The following is an 18,882-nucleotide window of genomic DNA, read 5'->3' on the forward strand; positions in this document are numbered from 1 at the left end:
CTCTTTCCCTCTGGCCAGACCTCCTGTCTCGCTGGAAATATTCAACAGACTGAGAAAATGCCAAATTAGCATTCGTTTGAAGTTTACTGCAGCTGAAAGACCAACTGCACTGGCCAAGTAGTTCACAAGTAGTCAAAGCTGCTCTCCAAGTGTGATAAGACTTCTGTGTGTCAGCGCGCGCACGCGCACGCACACACTTCTATCCTTGTGAGGGCACTCATGGATATAACGCATTCCCTAGCCCCTTACCATAACCTTAACCATCACAGCCAAATGTCTACCCCTAACTCCTACCCGAACCTAAACCATATTCGCCATAACCTTGATCTTGACCTTGAACAGTTCTTTGAGGGTGCGTCTGAAAGTGAGGACTGGCTAAAATGTCCTCCCTTTCAAAAAATGTCCTCATTCCCAAGGTTCAAAACTCAAATTGGTTCTCACAAAGATACCACACACATGCACAAATGTAGCAGCATGACAAAAGCTAGAGGAGGGAGTCATCTGTGGATGAATATGCTAAGTCCAATTCACAAAAGGCCTCTATTCCAGCTGAATGCATCCAGTTTGTTGCGACAAAGGGAGTCGAGTTAGGGTTGTGTGCGAGAGACAACTTTTGATGTTAGGGGACGCAAGGGTGCTTGGAGTCGTGACTGCTTGTTTTTCCAATTGGTTGCAGTGCTGCTGTTGCGTAACGTGGTTATATGCTACCTCATTAGCGAATCAGCAAATAGAGATCACCTGATCATTACAGACAAAAGACAATTCAGGAACACCTGTGCAAATAAGCCAAAGCTGGGCAGCACCACTCTGTCCTTTATGCTGTCCAGACAGTACGTAAACCGAGAGCGAATACACCTTAGCCACACTGGTGTGGATCAATGCAAGAACTGTAAAACTGTACAGAGTTTCACTTGGTTTAGGGTTGGTCGCGCTCAAAGCCAACAATGCCTGGTTAATGATTGTGAGGGGTGCGATGGATAGATGACTAATTAGCGTACCCTTGGTCCTTCCCTGACACGTCAATTGCACAGAGTGGTAAATCTGTTAAATATCAGATGATTTAGATACAATGTTCTTTCACTGGAGACACCAGGAAGAACAAAATATCCAGGGTAAGACCTTGAGTTGACAGAGCTATGTTCATTGTTCTCATCAGAGTTCGACATAGTATATTGATTTTTTTCAATGCTGAGCAGGCACATTCTACACAAAATACACTCTGTACAGTCTGATAATATGCAAAGAAATGCCAAAACACCCTGTAGTGTTCAAGTCAAGCTGTACTCTCCTAAGAGCTCATTATGCCACATCAACACGACATGTCTTTCTCCGCCCATCTTAGTGCTGTTGGATCTCATGCTGTTGCAAGCTCCATTCCTCCTGCCTGTAGAAACACGCCTGTCAGCTCAAAAGCAACATACCACACCAGCTGAAAACATGCATGCAAGGCAATGAGGCTGAAAGTGTCCAACAAGTCCAGCAGGTTTGCTTCCAACAGAGACACAGTCAACATTTTCAAATCGACTGTATCTGTACTGGTGTGGCTAAAGGAGGGCTGAGGTTCGGTGGGGCGACATGGATTAAAACCTCTGGCACGTTTTCCACATTAACCTCTTGTAACTTTATGGTATTGACACATGTTGGAATGGGGTACATTTTATGGAAAAGTGATCAATTTTACAATGCAGAAAATCAATAAAAAACTGTTTTTGGCTAATCCAACGAACCAAATGTGTTTCGCTGAGCTATTTAAAAAAAAATCATATGAAACACAATAATGCCATAAAACCCTGGTCACTGATTTGTAATTTGTCTAAAATGGCCTAATGCAACAGAGGTGTTGAACAGATAAATACCTTGGTATAAACAGTATGCCAAAATGTCAGATTTACATCAGCTGAAAGTTCAAACCATCATATCTCTCACCACAAGCTAAGCTGTCTCTAGAGTCCGACAAGAACAAAATCTGTGAAAATGATTCAAGCTGCTGTAGAAGACAGTGGCTGATAAAGTATTTAAGCACAACATTGTCCTCTCTGGAGATCAATAAAGCTTATCTAATGATTCACTGACGGAATCAGATATTCTACCACCAGTTTCAGGAAGGTGATATGCATTACAGTGAAACATTATCAGAATCAACCAGGGTGATTACATAAACTACAAAAGTAAGGCCCGTGTATAAAAACAAATTACAGAGGTTTTGGTGACTCAGCGTCACAGCAGTCCAGCTGGTTTATCAGGAATGGTGTGGTAGACACAGAGGTGTGAGCATATGGCAGATGGATAAAACACAAACATGCTGCCATGACATTAATTGCACAGTGTTGGTAAGTCAACACTCATAAAATGTGTTGTCACCTGTGGGTAAACTACTACTGGGTCTATAACAGTAACTGCTATGAGCAGCAGTGGTGACAGGACTCAGCAGTAGCATGAGGTACAGCAGGCCGGTAAAAACTGAAGCGCTCGCTGTCATTTTCTGTCTAGCTAGCAGTGTCGGTGTGACAGGGCTGGGTGAAAGGGAATTTGTCTGTTCTCAACTGAGGCAGGACTTTTAATCTCTTGCTTACACAACACAGAGGGCCCATCCACAGCCTGGCCCCTCCACAAAAACAGGACTCTACATCGTGGGGGTCAACACCCACTGGCAAAGACACATCGCAGAGGATGAGGGTCTCCTCTCCCTGTGCGTAGACAGAATGACCTCGCTTTAGAGCTCATCCAAAAACCCAGCAGTAAAGTCACTGATGTCCTGCTACATGCTAAAAGCAGAAATGTCAGCTGACGTCTTTGCGAGTCCCTCTGGGACTGAGTGCTAGCAGTGGGCCATGGTAGTGATGGACAGCACAGAAAACACACTGGATCCTGGAGGGAGAGGGAGGGTTTGGGCCAATATATTTTCAGCTTTGATGTAGCTCCATAGTGGGCCCAAGCTATACCCCAGGGAGCTCTAAGAACAGTGATTTAGACCAAACTGCAGGGACAGGGCTCACAATAATACTTCATTATGTATACTATGTATATATTTCAGCATAGTTGTGTACAAGTATGGTGAGCATAAACTGTATGAACAAGTGTTTGAGGCAGGTTTGACCATGGAGCTGCTTCATCCTTTAGATGTCTCTTTCTAGTTGCCCTCAGCTGGATCTAATCTCACTTGGCTTTTGCTTTGTTGTCAGGCTAGCCCAGAGAGAGACTGTGCAAAGTGCAGACAGACATGATGAATGATTTATTCTGTATGCTGTGAGTCAGTTGACACCCTAGTGTAAAAGAAACGTGTGTCTGAGACAAAACTATGGCTGTCAGCCACACCTCGCATGAAGTACAAGACTAAACATGAAACGGGATCAACATTAAGGTTCTGAATCTACAGCCAAAAGCCATATGGAGTGCCAGCTCATTTGGTGTCTAATGGCGTCTCCTCAGCATCCCTGGAGGCCTCCCTGCTGACTATGTTCTGCAATGGAAACTTATGAAGGACCTGCCTTTCAGCTTTAATACAGACTTTATTGAGTATAATGTTACGTTAACCATCAATAAATGTGTGTGACTAAAGCGACTCAGCTGTCAGCTTAACAACATTGTACAAGACATTTTTGGTCATGTGGTTAAATCATGGGGGATGAACAAGAACTACTTTAGAAGGAAAGCAATTTCATACCTCGACCAAGTCTACTGAGAATGGCTCAGGATATTTAGGAAGATAAAGGAGTCACTGTGGAGTTGGTCAAATTGATGAATATCTCATTCTTCATCATCTCCACCCTGATCCCGAGTCTCCTAAAACAACACCCGTCCACACACTTCTCAGAGCACTTGAGAATTGTGTTGGTCTTACTAGAAATTCGTCAAACTAATAAGAAGAAGTGTAAAAATGACATTCAGCAAAACGTACATTTTGGCTTCATTGTAGTGACCTGTATGTGATCAAACTTTCTGCTGATTTCTAATTCTCTGCTTCATCTTAGCTAATGTCACCATATGCTAATTGAAAAGTATGGCCACCAATCAGCTTTCTTTGGATCACAGCACACTGGAGGACCAATAAATACCATCAAAAGACCATCGCTTGCTTGTCAGCCTCCACAAATTCAATATGCAGGTGAGATACTGTAGCATGGCGGAAATTAACTTTAAATTCTTAGGCACTTACCATATAATAAAAACGGTAACTCGATAACTTTTCCTGGATAGCCCACTCAAACGATGGCCATTTACCATGATGGGCTCTCTCTCTCTGTGAGTGAATATTGGCTTCTTCAAGGCCGATCCTGGTGAGTTAATCTCATCAGCTGTGTGATACACACAGGCTAATGTATGGAGCACAGGGAGGATGGCTCTCATGAGCTCAGGGCTAAGGGGTCAGTATTGATGAGCTGCTGTAGAAATCGCTTGGAAGAGGGAGAGGAAGAATGGAGGGGTGGAAAGCAGAGATAAGACGAGGGTGATAATGGGTTACTTAGAAAAAGAGCTAGAGTTGATAGATGCTAGAGGATAAAGGAGCAAACAAATGAACCCTATGTTCTTTTTCACTTCTGTTAGTCCAGATGGGTATACATGTAAATGGTTTTCCCACACTGAAATGGAAATATAAAATAAACTCCCCAGGGCTGCCAGATTTAGCAAAAATCTGTTCACACAGGGTAACGTCATAACCACTGCTAACCCTCTGGAGGATCCAGTATTTACCAAATACCATACATCATTATGTGGGAGTGCAATGAGAAATATCCATATGTTATTTTGACTAGTAGATTGTTAGGCTGCAACTGACAATTATCTTAACCAATTAATTATTCGATTAATCTGCTAATTATTTTCTTGATTAATCAGTGAATTGTTTGGTCTAAAAAAAATGGCAGAAAATAGAGAAAAGTGCTGAACACAATATCCCAAAAAACCCAAGCTGACACCTTCAGACCATGAGATGTTTTCAGCACAACAACCTAAAACCCACAGATGTTGAGTTCAGTATCACATTGGACAAAGAAAAGCAGCAAATGCTCACGACTGAGAAGCTAAAAACAGGGGACTAAACCACCGATGATACAAACTCTTGTACGCTGCCATTATTTCAACGAATCTGCAGTTTCAACACGCAACAAATAAGTGAATTCACTAAAAAAGCTCAAAACAACATGAACTATTTGTTTATTTTGTTAGAAAAAGCCAAGTATTAATTTATCCTTGGATATCGAAGGTTGAGTTGTTATCATCAGGATCAGCTAGTCTGTCAGAGCGCGGGGACAAGGTTAGGTGATTAAACTGGCTGCAGTAGATACATTTGCAGCTATGATCTACGGCGGCCTTCTAGAGATGGTTAAACAGGCTTGATATCCACATAACATCAACACTCCCACACACCCCTACAGCTTTAGAAACCCAAATTAATAAAACATAAACAACACTCAAGCTGAACGCTTTATCTGCAATGAAACACAACTTTCATTTTGAAGCTGCTGTAAGGGTTAGATGTGTTCTGTGCAATTTACCACCACTTCCTGCACCCTTTACTGCCGTCTCTCCCCGTCACACTTGTTATCTCTGTCTCCAATAAAACTCCTCTTCATTAGGATTCATTCATTAATTCACATACTCTGTCTCAATGTGCAAATTTCTCGTCGGTAAGATTGGTCCGAGGATAAAGTAAAATAATTACATGGCCTTAAGGATAAGAAATATAGGATGCAATATAACTATAAACAGCAAGGCTTCAAATACATAATCTCGCATTAGAAACTGCATCACTGATAGCAAAGTAAGGGCCTAAGGGAGAGTCTAAGGGTTGCTGAGCTCAGAATTCACTAGTGCAATAGGAGAAGACAGCTTTGTACACAGACTTGAATAACAAGGCCAAGGCATTACAATGGCTACCATTATCCCAACTTGTGATGCGGCCATGACATTACAGGCACTGACTGGCATTGGGTGCATCTCGGGCAGCCTTGTCATCGGTGCGAATTCAAAAAAAAAAAAAAACAACCTTTGGGTGTCTCAGCAAACTGAATTTCCTCCATTGGCAGAGATAGCCCAGCTAAAAATAAAATTGTTTATGCTGATTTGTGGGAGGAAAATAGTCAGTGGACAACAGGTACTCCTGGAAAAAGAGAATTGTGAAGGCCAGAGGGTTGTTCACATCCCTGGGTACACTGAGCTGAGGGTCTGTGAGGGTCTGCTGTCTCCCAGGAGGGCCTGAATGCACAGTGGGAAATAAAACCGTGCTTACTTTGGGACTATTCCCAGGACAAGGCTCTTTCTGGGTGTGCTGATATTGTCGGCACAGTGAGAGGAGAAAAATAACCTCAAAGCAAGGGAAGGGGAGGGGGGGCGCACCCCCCAAGAAGACAAGGGACGGCATTAAAAAAAGAAAAAGCAGAAAAGGCAAGATGATTTCCTCCTCAACTGCAGAAAGCACTTTAACTGACAAGCACTTTTCAGCGCTGAGCTCCCAGGACTTAGTAACAATTGTTACTATGCTGCTGTATTGGCAGTGTTTACTTACTCAATGTAGTGAGCTGTGCAATATCCATTAAGGACAGCAGCATTTTCTTCCCCAGGGCCTCCACTGAACTGAACATACAGTAACTCAGCAGCCGTCCTTTGGAGATACACTGTTGTTTCTTTTGGCACATCCAAATTACAGAGCCTTAAAGTGACTGTGATTAGTGATGTGTAAAGAGCTGCATCTGCTCACATTGATTTACAGTACAGAAAATATTGCTCTTGGTATAGGTGAATGATGTCAGATACTGCGATGGCCTCTACAACCACCAAGATTTTTAATATTTCAGGTCAGGTGTTAGAATACGACAAATGAACACGACTGGTCTGGTAGACTGTGACTGAGGATGCTACATCAGGTATGTAGGAGGTAACAAACACGCAGCAGTTTAAAGTAGAAATCTGAAAAAAGTATGTGTAGGAAAAAGGTTTGGTGTACTATGTATGGTGGTCTGATTACCCAGCTAAAAAAAATGAACGGGTGCTCAATTTTATCTAAAAAAAACAAAAAAAAAACAAAAAAAAAAACAACTGTATGAGACAAAAGATGTTGTCTACTCACCTGGACAACTTCTATTCCTCTTTTCCTGAAAAAGAAGACAAGAGTAAGTTATTAATTTTACCAAAAATAAACCAAAGTGATCAGTTACAAATCCACATTTCCATCTACAGAAAGTGCCTAAAAGCTAAAAGATGCACGATGTTATGTAAATGTCTGTCAGGTAAAGTGAGGATGTCAGTGTCTATAAACTCTGTCTCAAAGACTCAGAGGAAAAAATGACTTGATGAAGTCAGGAGAAGAAACACAAAGTTAAGTGATGCAACAAATATATTTCACTTGCATAGTGAGTGATGAGAACACACACTGAAAACCTATTATTACTATTCATTATTTTATTAAAAGAAAAATAAATAATATAATAAGGCCTGATATAATTTAACAAGAACTTGGCATGCCGTGCCAAGTTCTTGTTAACTTTTAAAAAAGAACAATAGAAAGCATCCTGACAGGAAACATTACAACTTGGCATGGGATGTGCACTGCCCAGGACAGGAGGGCTGATTAAAACCGCCTAGAACATCATTGGTACCCATCTTTCCTTCAGTATGTGTAGCTTCATTTTTCCTCTATATGTAAATGCATGTCAAAACATTTCCTTTCCATAAGGATTAAACAGAAACTTCAGGAGGTCTTCAACAATTTGACTCTTTGGACAGTAACAGACATGAGCTACTGAGTAAATCTGTCTGATAACAAGACAGCAAAGTAGAGCCACTGTGACTGAAAAATAAAAAAAAATCTCATTCCAGACCTAGAAAATTTCCTGCTTTTCAGAAATGGGACAGAAATACAAGTCTTGAGATAAAAAAAAAAAAAAAAAATCAGTTGCTTGGCAACCAGCAGACCACTACAAGAGTGGAGCTGTTGGTGAGGTAACAGTGAGCACCACCAAACTGTACACATGAGGAACCTGGACGGACCTCCTCTCCTTATCTCTGACAGGACAGCAGCATTTACGCAACTGACCATTTGTGCAAACATCTGAAAGCCACTTGACGTCTTCTCTTTTCAAAGACGAGTTGGTCTAGAAATCTCTCAAAGGCACAAAGGACTTCCCTCACATGCATAACCTGTTTGATGTATTTAAATCCCAACTCCACCACTGAGACAAAACAACTACTCAAACAAGAAAGTGGAGTCTGACATATTTCTGGGGGAAGTGGATTATCAAGTGTCCTGTCTTGCTCTACGACAGACAACAGCCAAAGGGCTTCAGGAGAAAATAACGAGTAAACCTTGAATGGCCAAAACAAAACATCTTCCACTCTAGCTGGGGGAATTTACGATGGAAACCAAACTAGTTCAGCGCTACCGCCATCTCAGCCGGTCCAGCCCAGTTGTTTTTGAGGTTACAGCCCCATGGTAACAGCCGTGCAGCCATTCACTGCTTCACAACAATGTGGATATTTAATACTGCAGCTGGCGTGTTTCATGTGGTGTGAATGGGGCCTTTAGTTTCGTCCCATCTCAGATATGGAGATCGTCTGCTCTCCTATACTGTAACACAGCCTGCAGAGTGAATGAGATGCAGCAGAAGACCCACCAGAGAAACAGGCCAGGGTCAGAACCTTTGAATAGGCTTGACACACAAGAACGTAGAGGTGTAATAAAAAAACAAGACTTTTTATTACGCCAGCCCACAGAATCATATATCCATAAACTCTGACCCTAAAGTTTGGCATTGATGGTAGATCGTGTTTGTGACTACTGCCCTGCATGACAGTATGTGATTACAAAGTTTACAAGTGGGTGTATTTCAGATTGTGTTGACCTGCAGATCAAGCACAATGATAACAGGAGGGTGAACATTTGTATTAGCAGTGGCTGATGATCAATATAAAGAAACTATGGTGATTATTTTAAAGCCCTACGAATTAACAGGATTTAGTGGAGCATTCTTGTGGATAACAATGGACAGAGACAGAGAGAAAGTAGGCAAAAAGGCAAAGCCGTTTTGCCTGTTTGGGCTACCCTTAAAATCCACAACCCCTTCTTCATAGGTTAACAGATTTTCAAGTGAAACTCCCAGCAGGTTTCAAATATTCAGTCTTTTATCATTGTGGTGAAAGAGTACGTGAGAGCATACAGTGGGTTGTAGCTCAATGTAATCTTGTCAGACTTTTTGTCCTAGGGTGCGTGGCCTTGCCTTGACAGGATGAAGTGACAATATTTTCATATTATGCAATGACGCTCAGGCTGGCTGTTCTCAAGGGCATCACATTTTTCTTAATCAGGTATATGCGAGTCAGGAAATTGCTGTGCAAGCTTATGGGACACCAACACAAAAGCACAAGTGGCTCTGACCAGCAGGAATCCCTTGAGTCCAGCTGCACGAGACAGCGCAGACTCCACACTGAGGCACTCACATTATCAGCTGCGTGCCATATGATGAGACAGAGAAAACCTGTTCAGTCACTATTCTTTTCATGTGAAACATTTGGTTTTATCTTTGATAACACACCCTGAAAAGCCAAAAATCTGCGCATATCTGTCTGTAAAGCAAAAGGATAGGAAATCCCTCAATAGATACAACTGCTTTTCTGCCTTAAGGTTTGATAATAAGGTGGCACCAATGCACAAGAGCAGCTCCAGCAATAGTTTACAAATGCCTGACACGCCCTGGAGAGTGGTGCCTTAAGCAAAGACAAAACACCTTTTAAAGAATGAGTTTAAGTCTACATACAGGAACTGCACAGAGGAACGTGGTCCTAATTCTAATTCTATCTTTTCCTTCCTCTTGAAGATGACTTTTGCTTTCTAATATGGCATATGATAAGGGGAAATATGTCAGGAAAAGGAGAACCTGAAGACAAGTTTCAGTGACTGATTGGGGAAAAGCAGTCTTGCTGTGAAGATATACACATTCACTTTGTGGCTCCTTTCCATTTCAGTGTGCTGGTGTTTATTGGTGTCTTGTACAAAGGCTATCAATGTGACTTAATCTTCCTGATCTTCACTCAGCCCCCTGTCCTTCATTCTAAACAGCTCTCTGTCCAGCTCTGAGGGAAGAAGGCGGTAGGCATGATGCAGGGAGGGAGGTTACTAGGAGGTTTATGAAGAGATTAAAAATGTTTTGTGGATTACGGTGGTAATCTGCGCTGGCTCAACCAGGTCGCTTTGTGAAACAACAAGCCTCTAGAAAAAAGGTGAAATAGCTTCAAAGCAATTGCCTGCACACTGACAACACACCTGGTGCTGTAGATCAGGTATGCAGTCAGTGCGCATTGTAACTCTAAAATGTTCTCTGTTCTCGCTCACTGTTAGCCACTACCAATGTTTGTGTTTTCAGCATAACTGCTGTTCTCATGCAGCACAGGCAATGTTGCAATGAGAGATGATAAGGCTGTTGCCAAACCTTAGAGCCATTTCCCAATCCAGTATAATGTATAGCACCTATTGTAAATCAGTGAGGAGGAGGGACTTCAGTTCTCCCAAAGTCATCTCTGCTGAGAAAATCCATGCCTTACTTTATAGCACCTAATGTAACATTTCACTTGGCTGGACACGGGTAAGCTGCAAAAAGATAACATACGTATATACAACCCTAACATAGCTGCTACAGTAGAAATACACCCCTGAACAAATTCATGTTATACATTAAGGACGGACGCGTCTCTCAACTAGAGACAAGGCTGGCGTGATATTGCACTGTTCCAAGTCCAACATAAGATACTGTAAGATAGGCAGAGATTCTTTTTTCCAATCAACTCAATCCTGCTTTAGATCAATTAAGGAACTGAGAACACCTGTTGTAGCAGTTGTTTAGCTCCTTGTTCTGTTATACAAGTATGTAAGGCCAACAGCCCTGCTCGCTCATACCGTCCTCCACCATGTCTCAACAAGCACTGAATCAAGACATGGCAGGCTGACTTTTGCTATTGCAACCTTCCTTTAGGGCACGCTTACATATTATTGTGAAAAAAAATTCCTTGCAATACAGCAGAGACAAAAGAAGCAGGGCAGACACAGGCGTGATCAGCAGACATGTGCAAAGAAGTTAATGACGCTGTGTGTGAGAATGAAAGAGAAAGTTCAAATGAAAAGTTCCAAAGGTCTGTTCTCTGATAGCAGAGATGAAAATCAGTCCCTTTAGTCTGAGTCATTAAGAGGAAGCGCAGTGTCAGCACACCTCTTAATTCACTGGGGCATGAATTGTTAATGATGTAGCCTACTGTGTAAATGTGTAGTGTGTCACGCTCTTTCTGTTTGTTGACCTGCACGCGTTACATTGGTGTTATGGCCACATACCTGCACAGATCAGCAAAGGCCTGAAAATTCAGCTTCTTCATCTTCTTCTCGCTGAGCCAGTAGCCGACTCTCCGGCCTTTGAGGAAGGTCTGCATCTCCACTGTGCTCCTGTTCCTTCCCTGGAGGTAAACGGTGTGACTGAAGGCTCAACCTGGACCGGCGAAAAACAGGAAACCACCGTGTAACGTCAGTCTCACAGTAGCCAACAACGGGCAATGAGGGGAAGACTCAAGTTCACGACTCAGTTTGAGAGACATTACTCGAACACAGCCAGAAGTGGCGCTTTCTACTCGTCTGTCTCGTTGAGCTGGACGCCCTCATGATTCATATCATCTAATTTTCAGACGTAATATTACAGTGAATGTGGTTCAGCATCAGCGAACCACACACACTGATCCCCTTTTGCTAACCACAACCGCTAACGTTAGCTGGCTAGCTGGGTAGTGACAACCTGCATAGCTAACCGATGGCATGCACTTAGGAGACGCAAGCTAGCTTGCTAACAAGGCTGACCTCCGTTAAATGACAGAACACATTCACACAACTTAAACATTTACAATGAGTTAACTCACGGTGACGACCAACGGCTAGCTAGCTAAAAGATAAAGCAACTGATTAAGTACGTCAACGAGAGGCTGTGGTGAGCTAGCATTAACTAACCTGGCAATTTTAGCACAGTTTCCCCCCCTGAATGTATGTCCTCTTCAGAAACTAGCTCGGATAGTTTCCCATTCTCGGTCCGTCAGGTGGAGAAAGAGAAGAAGTTTACAAAGAAGGTGACAGGTGACAGGCACAGCTGGACTCACGTTGAGATGTTCCTGGTGTTTTCTCTCCCAGTCTCTAGGTTGAACTGACTGCACACACCCAGGATCCAGGAGACTAATGCTGCCTTTATGAACCCCTCGGAAAATGCCACTCCCGCCTATCGAATCACCGTCTTTCCTGTTTTCACGTGCTTCCATACTCGTTTAACTTGAGGAGTAATCAGCTATTTGAGTTGTTTATTAAATGCCATGGCATCTTCCGAAATGTCTTGTTTAGTGTGGTCAAGAGTCCTAAACCCAAATATATTATATTTTCAATGATATAAAATAGACAGAAGCACAAATCCTCATTTGGTCAAGACTAAAGTCAGCAAACATTTAGCATTTTTGCTAAAAATTACTCAAAAGATGAATTAACTATCAAAAACAATCTCTAAATTATTATTACTTTGTTGACTAACTGACAGAATGACTGCTAATTTCGCCTCTATTGTAATGGGATTTCTTATTATTCATCTTCTCTGTTCCTCAATCGTGAACCAAATGATTTCATCTTCTCTTTACTCAGTCATAAGCATTTACTACCTTAAAGCCAAATGATTAACTATGTCATTTGATTTGGTGTATGTATGTGTTAATCTGCTGACCATGACACCATATATGTACTCATCTACTGACTAAGGGAACACCCTGCATGATCAAAGCTGCTGATTGACCATTGCCCTGACTGAACAACACATTATGACGTGCCTATTATGCTGACATTGTTCTGATGGTAATGTCATCCTATTTACAAGATAATGTATGTGTATAACCTGACAACTTTCCCTGTTCTGGGCTCACTTCTTGCCGTCTCACTCGAGGCGGCAAGGATGAGTCCGTTTGCAAGCCTAAGAATAAACTCCCAGGAAGACAACGAACGACTTTGTGCTTTTTAACACAAAATTGCCAGAACACTATACAAGAAAATAAAAACAGGAAATGTACGATTGGTTCTGTCACGTCATTGATCTTCATATAAACTTACAGACATGGTGTCGTTTGTGAACATTTGTTCACTGATAATCCTGATTTTAACACTGATATTTGTTTTCATCATTATGATTATACGTCAGCTGTAAAGATTACTTCACATTTTGTCTCGGCCCTTAGAATTAGTAGCTTTGTCCCTGTTCATTTACTATCATTCTGGGTTGATCACGACGGTTCGACGATATTTCCGACAGCCACTAAAGGCAGCCGGGATGCGGTCAGAAAAGTTCAGTCTGTTCCTCCCGAGCACCGCCTCAGCGTCTGTCAACTCACGCTCATTGGAGGAGGATTTAAGCAAGTTTAAGACAACATGTGGATCGGTGAACCGGTTTGTGAATGTATTTACAAACCAACCGCACATTACATAATTAACCGGTCTTCTATATATAGGCTCGTTGCAGCTTGCATAATGAGAGCACCCTCGTGCAGTAGATCACTGTCTTCAGAGCAGCAACGAGCACGTACTGTCGGCGGGAGCCCGAATGGAGAAACGTGTCACAGTGCCGCCACCCTTTGGAAAACCATGGCATTACCACGACGTTTTGAAAAAAATCAAACTAATTTAAAAAAATAGAAAAAAATAAATAAATAAATAAAAATAAATCAGAAATACACAGCAGCACAGACGCTGTTCAAGCGCCTGGAGGGAGGACAGACCATCGATTTCCTCATCCTCTCCCGACTTCTATCCATTTACCATCAGGAAAGATATGTAACATCCAAAAAGTGTTTCTGGCCACCAGTTTCTGAACAGTCAGCCTTCATAAAGGATTTAAGTTGTAGCAAACAGCTTTTCTGTTGCTTCTTATTTGACAAATGCGCACTAGATCAGTCAGGCTACCATTAATAACAAGAACAAAAAATTAAAACCTTTTGACTGCTATTTGCCATTTCTATTTGGTAATAATGTTATATTAGTTAATTCGTTAATACATTTTGGATTTTGTTGCAGATGCTCTGCAGACCTTTTCTGGAAGAGGCCATGTGTCATATCTGGGTTTATCTATTCATGATTCCTTACATGACTGACTAAACATTAATCAATTGATTAATTTCAAAAGACAGCTTAAAACGCATCTCTTCACTTTAGCCTTTCTCTAGCTATGACTTCCTGACACAGGTCTGAATCGTTTGTGCTTTGCCTTGCACTTCTTTTAAAATGTTGTATTTACTTGATTTTATACATTCTATGTAATATTTTTTAACCCACCAATACCCATCAGTTTATGCTGTGATGTGCCTTATTCTACTCTATTTTTTTACCAGGATTTTATCATTTTATTGTGTGGTTTCATGGATTGTCTTTATTCTTATCTCAATCTTATTTTACATTCATTTTTTTTAACTTAAAGTTTATCATTATTGTTATTATTATTATTCTTATAACCATTAGGTACAACTTATGAACCTTTTATAAACCGTGCCTTGTTCTAAAATGATACCCAAAATAAATATATAAGTAATCAATACAAAAATCTAAATGACAGATAAAATCAATAAAATTAAAAGTGACGGCATCTTCAGACAGCAGCAGGTGCCCAGCGTTGCTCACTATGCTGCGTCACTTCCTCCACGTGGTCGCGGGCCAAACTCCCGCCCGGAACAGCTATTTGTCAACAGTGTTGTGCAGCTCAGGCCGGTGTCCGTCTGTCTTTGTGTCTTCGTCGGCCACTTTTATCACAATGGCAGCAAATAAAGACGACGCGGACGTTGATGATATTCTCGCCAACGAGGAGGAGCTCGTGAAGGCCTTGTGTGTGCTGGCGGGAAGCGACCCAGAAAACTGCTCTTATTCCCGGGTAAGAGAAGCTCCCTGCACCGCAGCCGTGCAGCCATCGCCTTTCACCCACCTCCTGTCGCCTCTTCCGAGTTGTGCTGCAGTTTTGGATGTGGTGTGTCCGTCGTGACTGTGCGTGTTACATGCGAGCAATAGTGTTTTTGTTAAATGTGATTTTCTAATTTCACCCAAAGGGATTTGTTGTTCCTTGGGGCCACTCAGCAGTGAAACTATGGGGACATTGTAGTCCTGTATTGTATTCCTCTTTTCTAATTTTCCCTTTAAAGTATAATAAAGAACTGCAGTCGTCTTTTATTACAGGGGGCATCATCAATAATATATATACTGCAGTGTGTTTATACCTCCTGTGTTCATTGCTGCAGGGTTATGTGAAGAGACAGGCTGTGTTTGCCTGCAACACCTGCACTCCCAGTACTGCAGAGCATGCTGGGATTTGTCTGGCCTGTGCCAATAAATGCCACGATGGACATGATATCTTTGAACTGTACACCAAAAGGTATTTTGCTCAAGGTCTTTCAAATTCAGCTCAACAGTTTTCTTTATAATTTTGTCATAATTTGCTCATTTTGTTGTTTTTCTGCTGTAGAAACTTTCGCTGTGACTGTGGAAATGGCAAGTTTGGAGAATTCAAGTGCCAGCTAAGTCCCGTGAGTCCTCTGGCTTTTTTACTAGTCCTAACTGCTCTTAAGGTTCTGTCTGCTGAAGTTATTCCATCCCTTATGCTCACAGGCCAAAGACGAGGAAAACGTCAGAAATTCATACAATCACAACTTCAGCGGCTGCTACTGCACGTGCGACCGGCCGTACCCGGACACAGACGACCAGGTAGTCCTTTTGTTTTATCTCCGGGCCCTCATGTAGTTCAGATTACTTGGATGAAATCTACTCTTTGTCTGTCACTATGCAAAACACCTATTTCATCACCCACCAGGTCAACGATGAGATGATTCAGTGTGTCGTCTGTGAGGACTGGTTCCATATCAGGGTAAGATATGACATGTTACTGAAAGGAGCACTTCTCTGACTCTAATTTACGTTTTATCACCGCGATAAGTCCTCTCCTCATTATGTAGCCATTTTGTGTGTCTTTGACAGCACCTGGGCTGCACCGTAGCAGAACCCGAGGAGCTGCAGGAGATGGTGTGTGAGGCCTGCATGAACAAGGCTCCTTTCCTGTGGTCGTACGCTGCTCACTTTGCAGGTACCAGATGTTCCTGAGCTGGGTGTCACACGCAGCAAAGACAAACCTGTGTGTCTTGTCTAACTTTGCATTCATTTAACAGTGAAATCCAGAGTCATTTTTCCCGTTATTTGTCTTTGCCCTGTAGTCCCACCCGTGATCAGTGTCAGTCCTCCTGCAGGGGAGGTGGAAGTCGAGGAGGGAGCAGAAAAGGAAGAGGACTCTGAGCCCAGTCGAAGCAGGGATGAGGGACCGTCCACCAGCGCTGAGCATGCAAAGCAGGAGGTGAGAAACGGTGCTCACTGCCCTCTGCCTCTGTTTCTATGTTTGCATGGAGGGTTTGCTCCTTGTAGAGTGGAATAATAATAATAATGTGGGGAGTTAAAGTGAACAAGACAACCTACCAAAACCAAATCTATGCTGGTGCCGGCCTGTGCTGCTTCCATGACTGGAGAGCTGAAAAAGGTTTGCATTAACAAGAATGACTATAAAACTATAAAAAAGAGTTTAATTATGCTGAAGGACGTCGCTGGCTGACATGAGGTGTCGATGTTCGTTTCATTTTCCGATACTTCCATATTCTGAAGTTGAAAATGTCAGAGCTTTCAGAAGAATCCAAGTTACAATTACTGTTTGGATGCTGATGTGGAGGCTAGTTACAGGTCAGAAACTTGTAATTACGATAACTCCTGTATGACGTGAATGCAGCACCATCATCCTCCTCTAGCCCTGCACAGAGGAAGCATAAATTTAGCTTTCCTCGTCCTACTTTTCAATTCACAGTTTTGGTTTTGTTTTTGCTCTAATGGTTGATCAAAAATCAAAAGACCTAAGAAAAAATTAACCTCACTTTATAACTCAGTAACTCACCTCTAGCAGTTTTTGCTCCTTGTCTCTGGACATTGTCCCTGCATGCTCGTGCACGTTCCCTCCATGGCAGCTGGTGTGTTTTGTTGCCACAAGATGGGGCTGGAGGGTAATGAGCAGATTATAGAGCAGGCTCCAGCTCCTGCTAACGTGCTTTCCCCTCCTCTGGGTAATTAGGGGAGAAATGACCCATGAGGCTCTGCTTCTCCTGCTCTGTGGACGGCTTTGGCCAGGCTTCACAGGGCAGCTTACTGTAAACTGGTGATTTTCATCGCCCAATCATCTCATCGTGTCAGTCGCCTCAAGACTTCCCCGGATGAATCTGCAGTGCTCTGTGCGGAGATGTTTTACTGAAGCCCAGGAGTTCATCATCTGCTTCTCCTGCTGGTTTAACGCAGCATCTCGCCCCATCATGTGCTGTTGTTTGTATCTCAGGAAGCGGCAAACAGGAGTCCTCCTTGCAAACGGACTCACGAGGAAATGGCAGGCAGCCCTGCGAAGACCGCGACCAGAGCTGCGGCATGCAGGCTGAAGGAGCTGCAGGTCAAGGGGCTGGAGAGGCTGAGGCAGGGAGCGGTGTTCTGGCCTTACGGTTGGCGCTCCAAACTCTGCACCTGCACAAGCTGCAAGGTAGTCCACAAGTCCTAGCTCTCAGATTATAATGTAGGCTTTGGCACAAGAAAGCCACTTCAGAGGAGTTGGCTCTACATGTGATCCTGGTTCATGTAACCGTGTAATGAAGTACTTAGGCTTCTTTTTTAATGACTGTTTCTTCGCTGTGTGTTGGATCGGTGCACAGAAGGCCTATGTGGCTGCCGAGGTGCAGTTTCTCATGGATCTGTCCGACACCATTCTGGCCTACGAGAACGAAGGCTTGGCCGAGCCATTTGGGCAGCACCCACTGATGATGCTGACGAACTCGATGGACCGCGTGCAGCAGCTGGAGGTCATTTACGGTGAGCACGGAGAGGGCAGAGAGGAAGGCGTGGGGTCAGTTTTCCTCCGAGGATGTAATCACGTAAAGTGACATTTATGGGAGAGGCAATCGATTCAGACTAATTAATCATCTGTTCTTCCCTCAGGTTTCAATGAGCTGACAACTTCAATCAATGCTTTTTTAGACCAGTGTGTTGCTGAAGGAAAGGTGAGGAAAGGGGGCTTCTGATTGCAAGTACACAGTGCAGTTCAAATTAAATGTAACAAGACCTATGAGAGATTTGATGCATTAATATTTACTGATTTACCCATGGGCGATCTTGGTTTCATTCTGCATGACAAGAATGTGAAATTTTACACTCAACAACCATTCCCTCCCTCTGTCTGTCAGACGGTCACAGCCGAAGCCGTGCACCAGTTCTTCGAGGAGCTGCGGGCTCGAAAAAGACGCAGAACCAATGCAGGATACCAGTAGCAAGGAGGCCATGCTGCTATCATTCGGTGCTTTGAATGTGTGTGTGAGACTTGGAAGGTGACCCTGTCTTTGCTGAATAAAAGGGTTTCTAGCTGCAACCAATGTGATCCTAAAGCTTGAACGATTAGTGCTGACCTGTAGTTGTTGTTGTAGAGGCTTGCCTGTAGGGTGAAGGATTGTGGGTTTCGGGTTTACAGCTTCATTCATGTTGATTTCTAATGATGCCTTAGCTTTCAAGCTCCTAATGAAAGTTTACTTGAAGCATTTATGAACAAAATACATTTTGTTTCTGCACTTTATGGTTTGAAAATTGTCATGAACATGATGCTGCCATGTGCATTCCAGCAAACATGTCCAATATGCCACAGTGTTGAAATGGTTTAGAGGTTTTCTGGCGGAGACCAGTCAAGGCAAACTTGTTTGTAAAAGCGATGTGAAGAAATATGCCTGATTCATGTGGATTCATGTTCCAAATAAAGTTATCATGTTTGTAGTGCACAAAACAACCCAACTGAG

General features: G+C 42.7%; 2 protein-coding genes across 3 annotated transcripts in view; one reads left to right on the plus strand and one right to left on the minus strand.

Moving 5' to 3' along the window:
* Nucleotides 1-12,204, minus strand: part of LOC143331364 (inositol-tetrakisphosphate 1-kinase-like) — a 28,748-nt gene extending 16,544 nt beyond the window's left edge. Inside the window, exons 1-3 of the mRNA XM_076748150.1 lie at nucleotides 11,975-12,204; nucleotides 11,315-11,465; nucleotides 7,067-7,091 (exon numbers count right to left, since the gene is read on the minus strand). Coding sequence (XP_076604265.1) covers nucleotides 7,067-7,091; nucleotides 11,315-11,409 — 120 coding nt within the window. The 5' untranslated portion in view covers nucleotides 11,410-11,465; nucleotides 11,975-12,204. The remainder of the gene's footprint in view (nucleotides 1-7,066; nucleotides 7,092-11,314; nucleotides 11,466-11,974) is intronic.
* Nucleotides 12,205-14,692: 2,488 nt separating this feature from the next.
* LOC143331554 (putative E3 ubiquitin-protein ligase UBR7) lies at nucleotides 14,693-18,875 on the plus strand. Of its 2 annotated transcripts, none has more exons than XM_076748562.1 (11): nucleotides 14,693-14,909; nucleotides 15,271-15,404; nucleotides 15,495-15,555; nucleotides 15,638-15,733; nucleotides 15,840-15,893; nucleotides 16,004-16,109; nucleotides 16,237-16,373; nucleotides 17,391-17,585; nucleotides 17,755-17,911; nucleotides 18,038-18,099; nucleotides 18,283-18,875. In XM_076748562.1, exons 1-11 carry the CDS (start codon nucleotides 14,793-14,795, stop codon nucleotides 18,364-18,366), a joined length of 1,203 nt encoding a protein of 400 aa, XP_076604677.1. In that variant the 5' UTR covers nucleotides 14,693-14,792; the 3' UTR covers nucleotides 18,367-18,875. The 2 variants fall into 2 exon arrangements, with proteins under 2 accessions (XP_076604677.1, XP_076604676.1); XM_076748561.1 differs by having other exon boundaries at nucleotides 14,726-14,909; nucleotides 15,638-15,736; nucleotides 18,283-18,865.
* The last annotated feature ends 7 nt before the right edge of the window (nucleotides 18,876-18,882 follow it).

This window comes from Chaetodon auriga, chromosome 14, assembly GCF_051107435.1.
Source record: "Chaetodon auriga isolate fChaAug3 chromosome 14, fChaAug3.hap1, whole genome shotgun sequence".
Lineage (NCBI taxonomy): Eukaryota > Metazoa > Chordata > Actinopteri > Chaetodontiformes > Chaetodontidae > Chaetodon > Chaetodon auriga.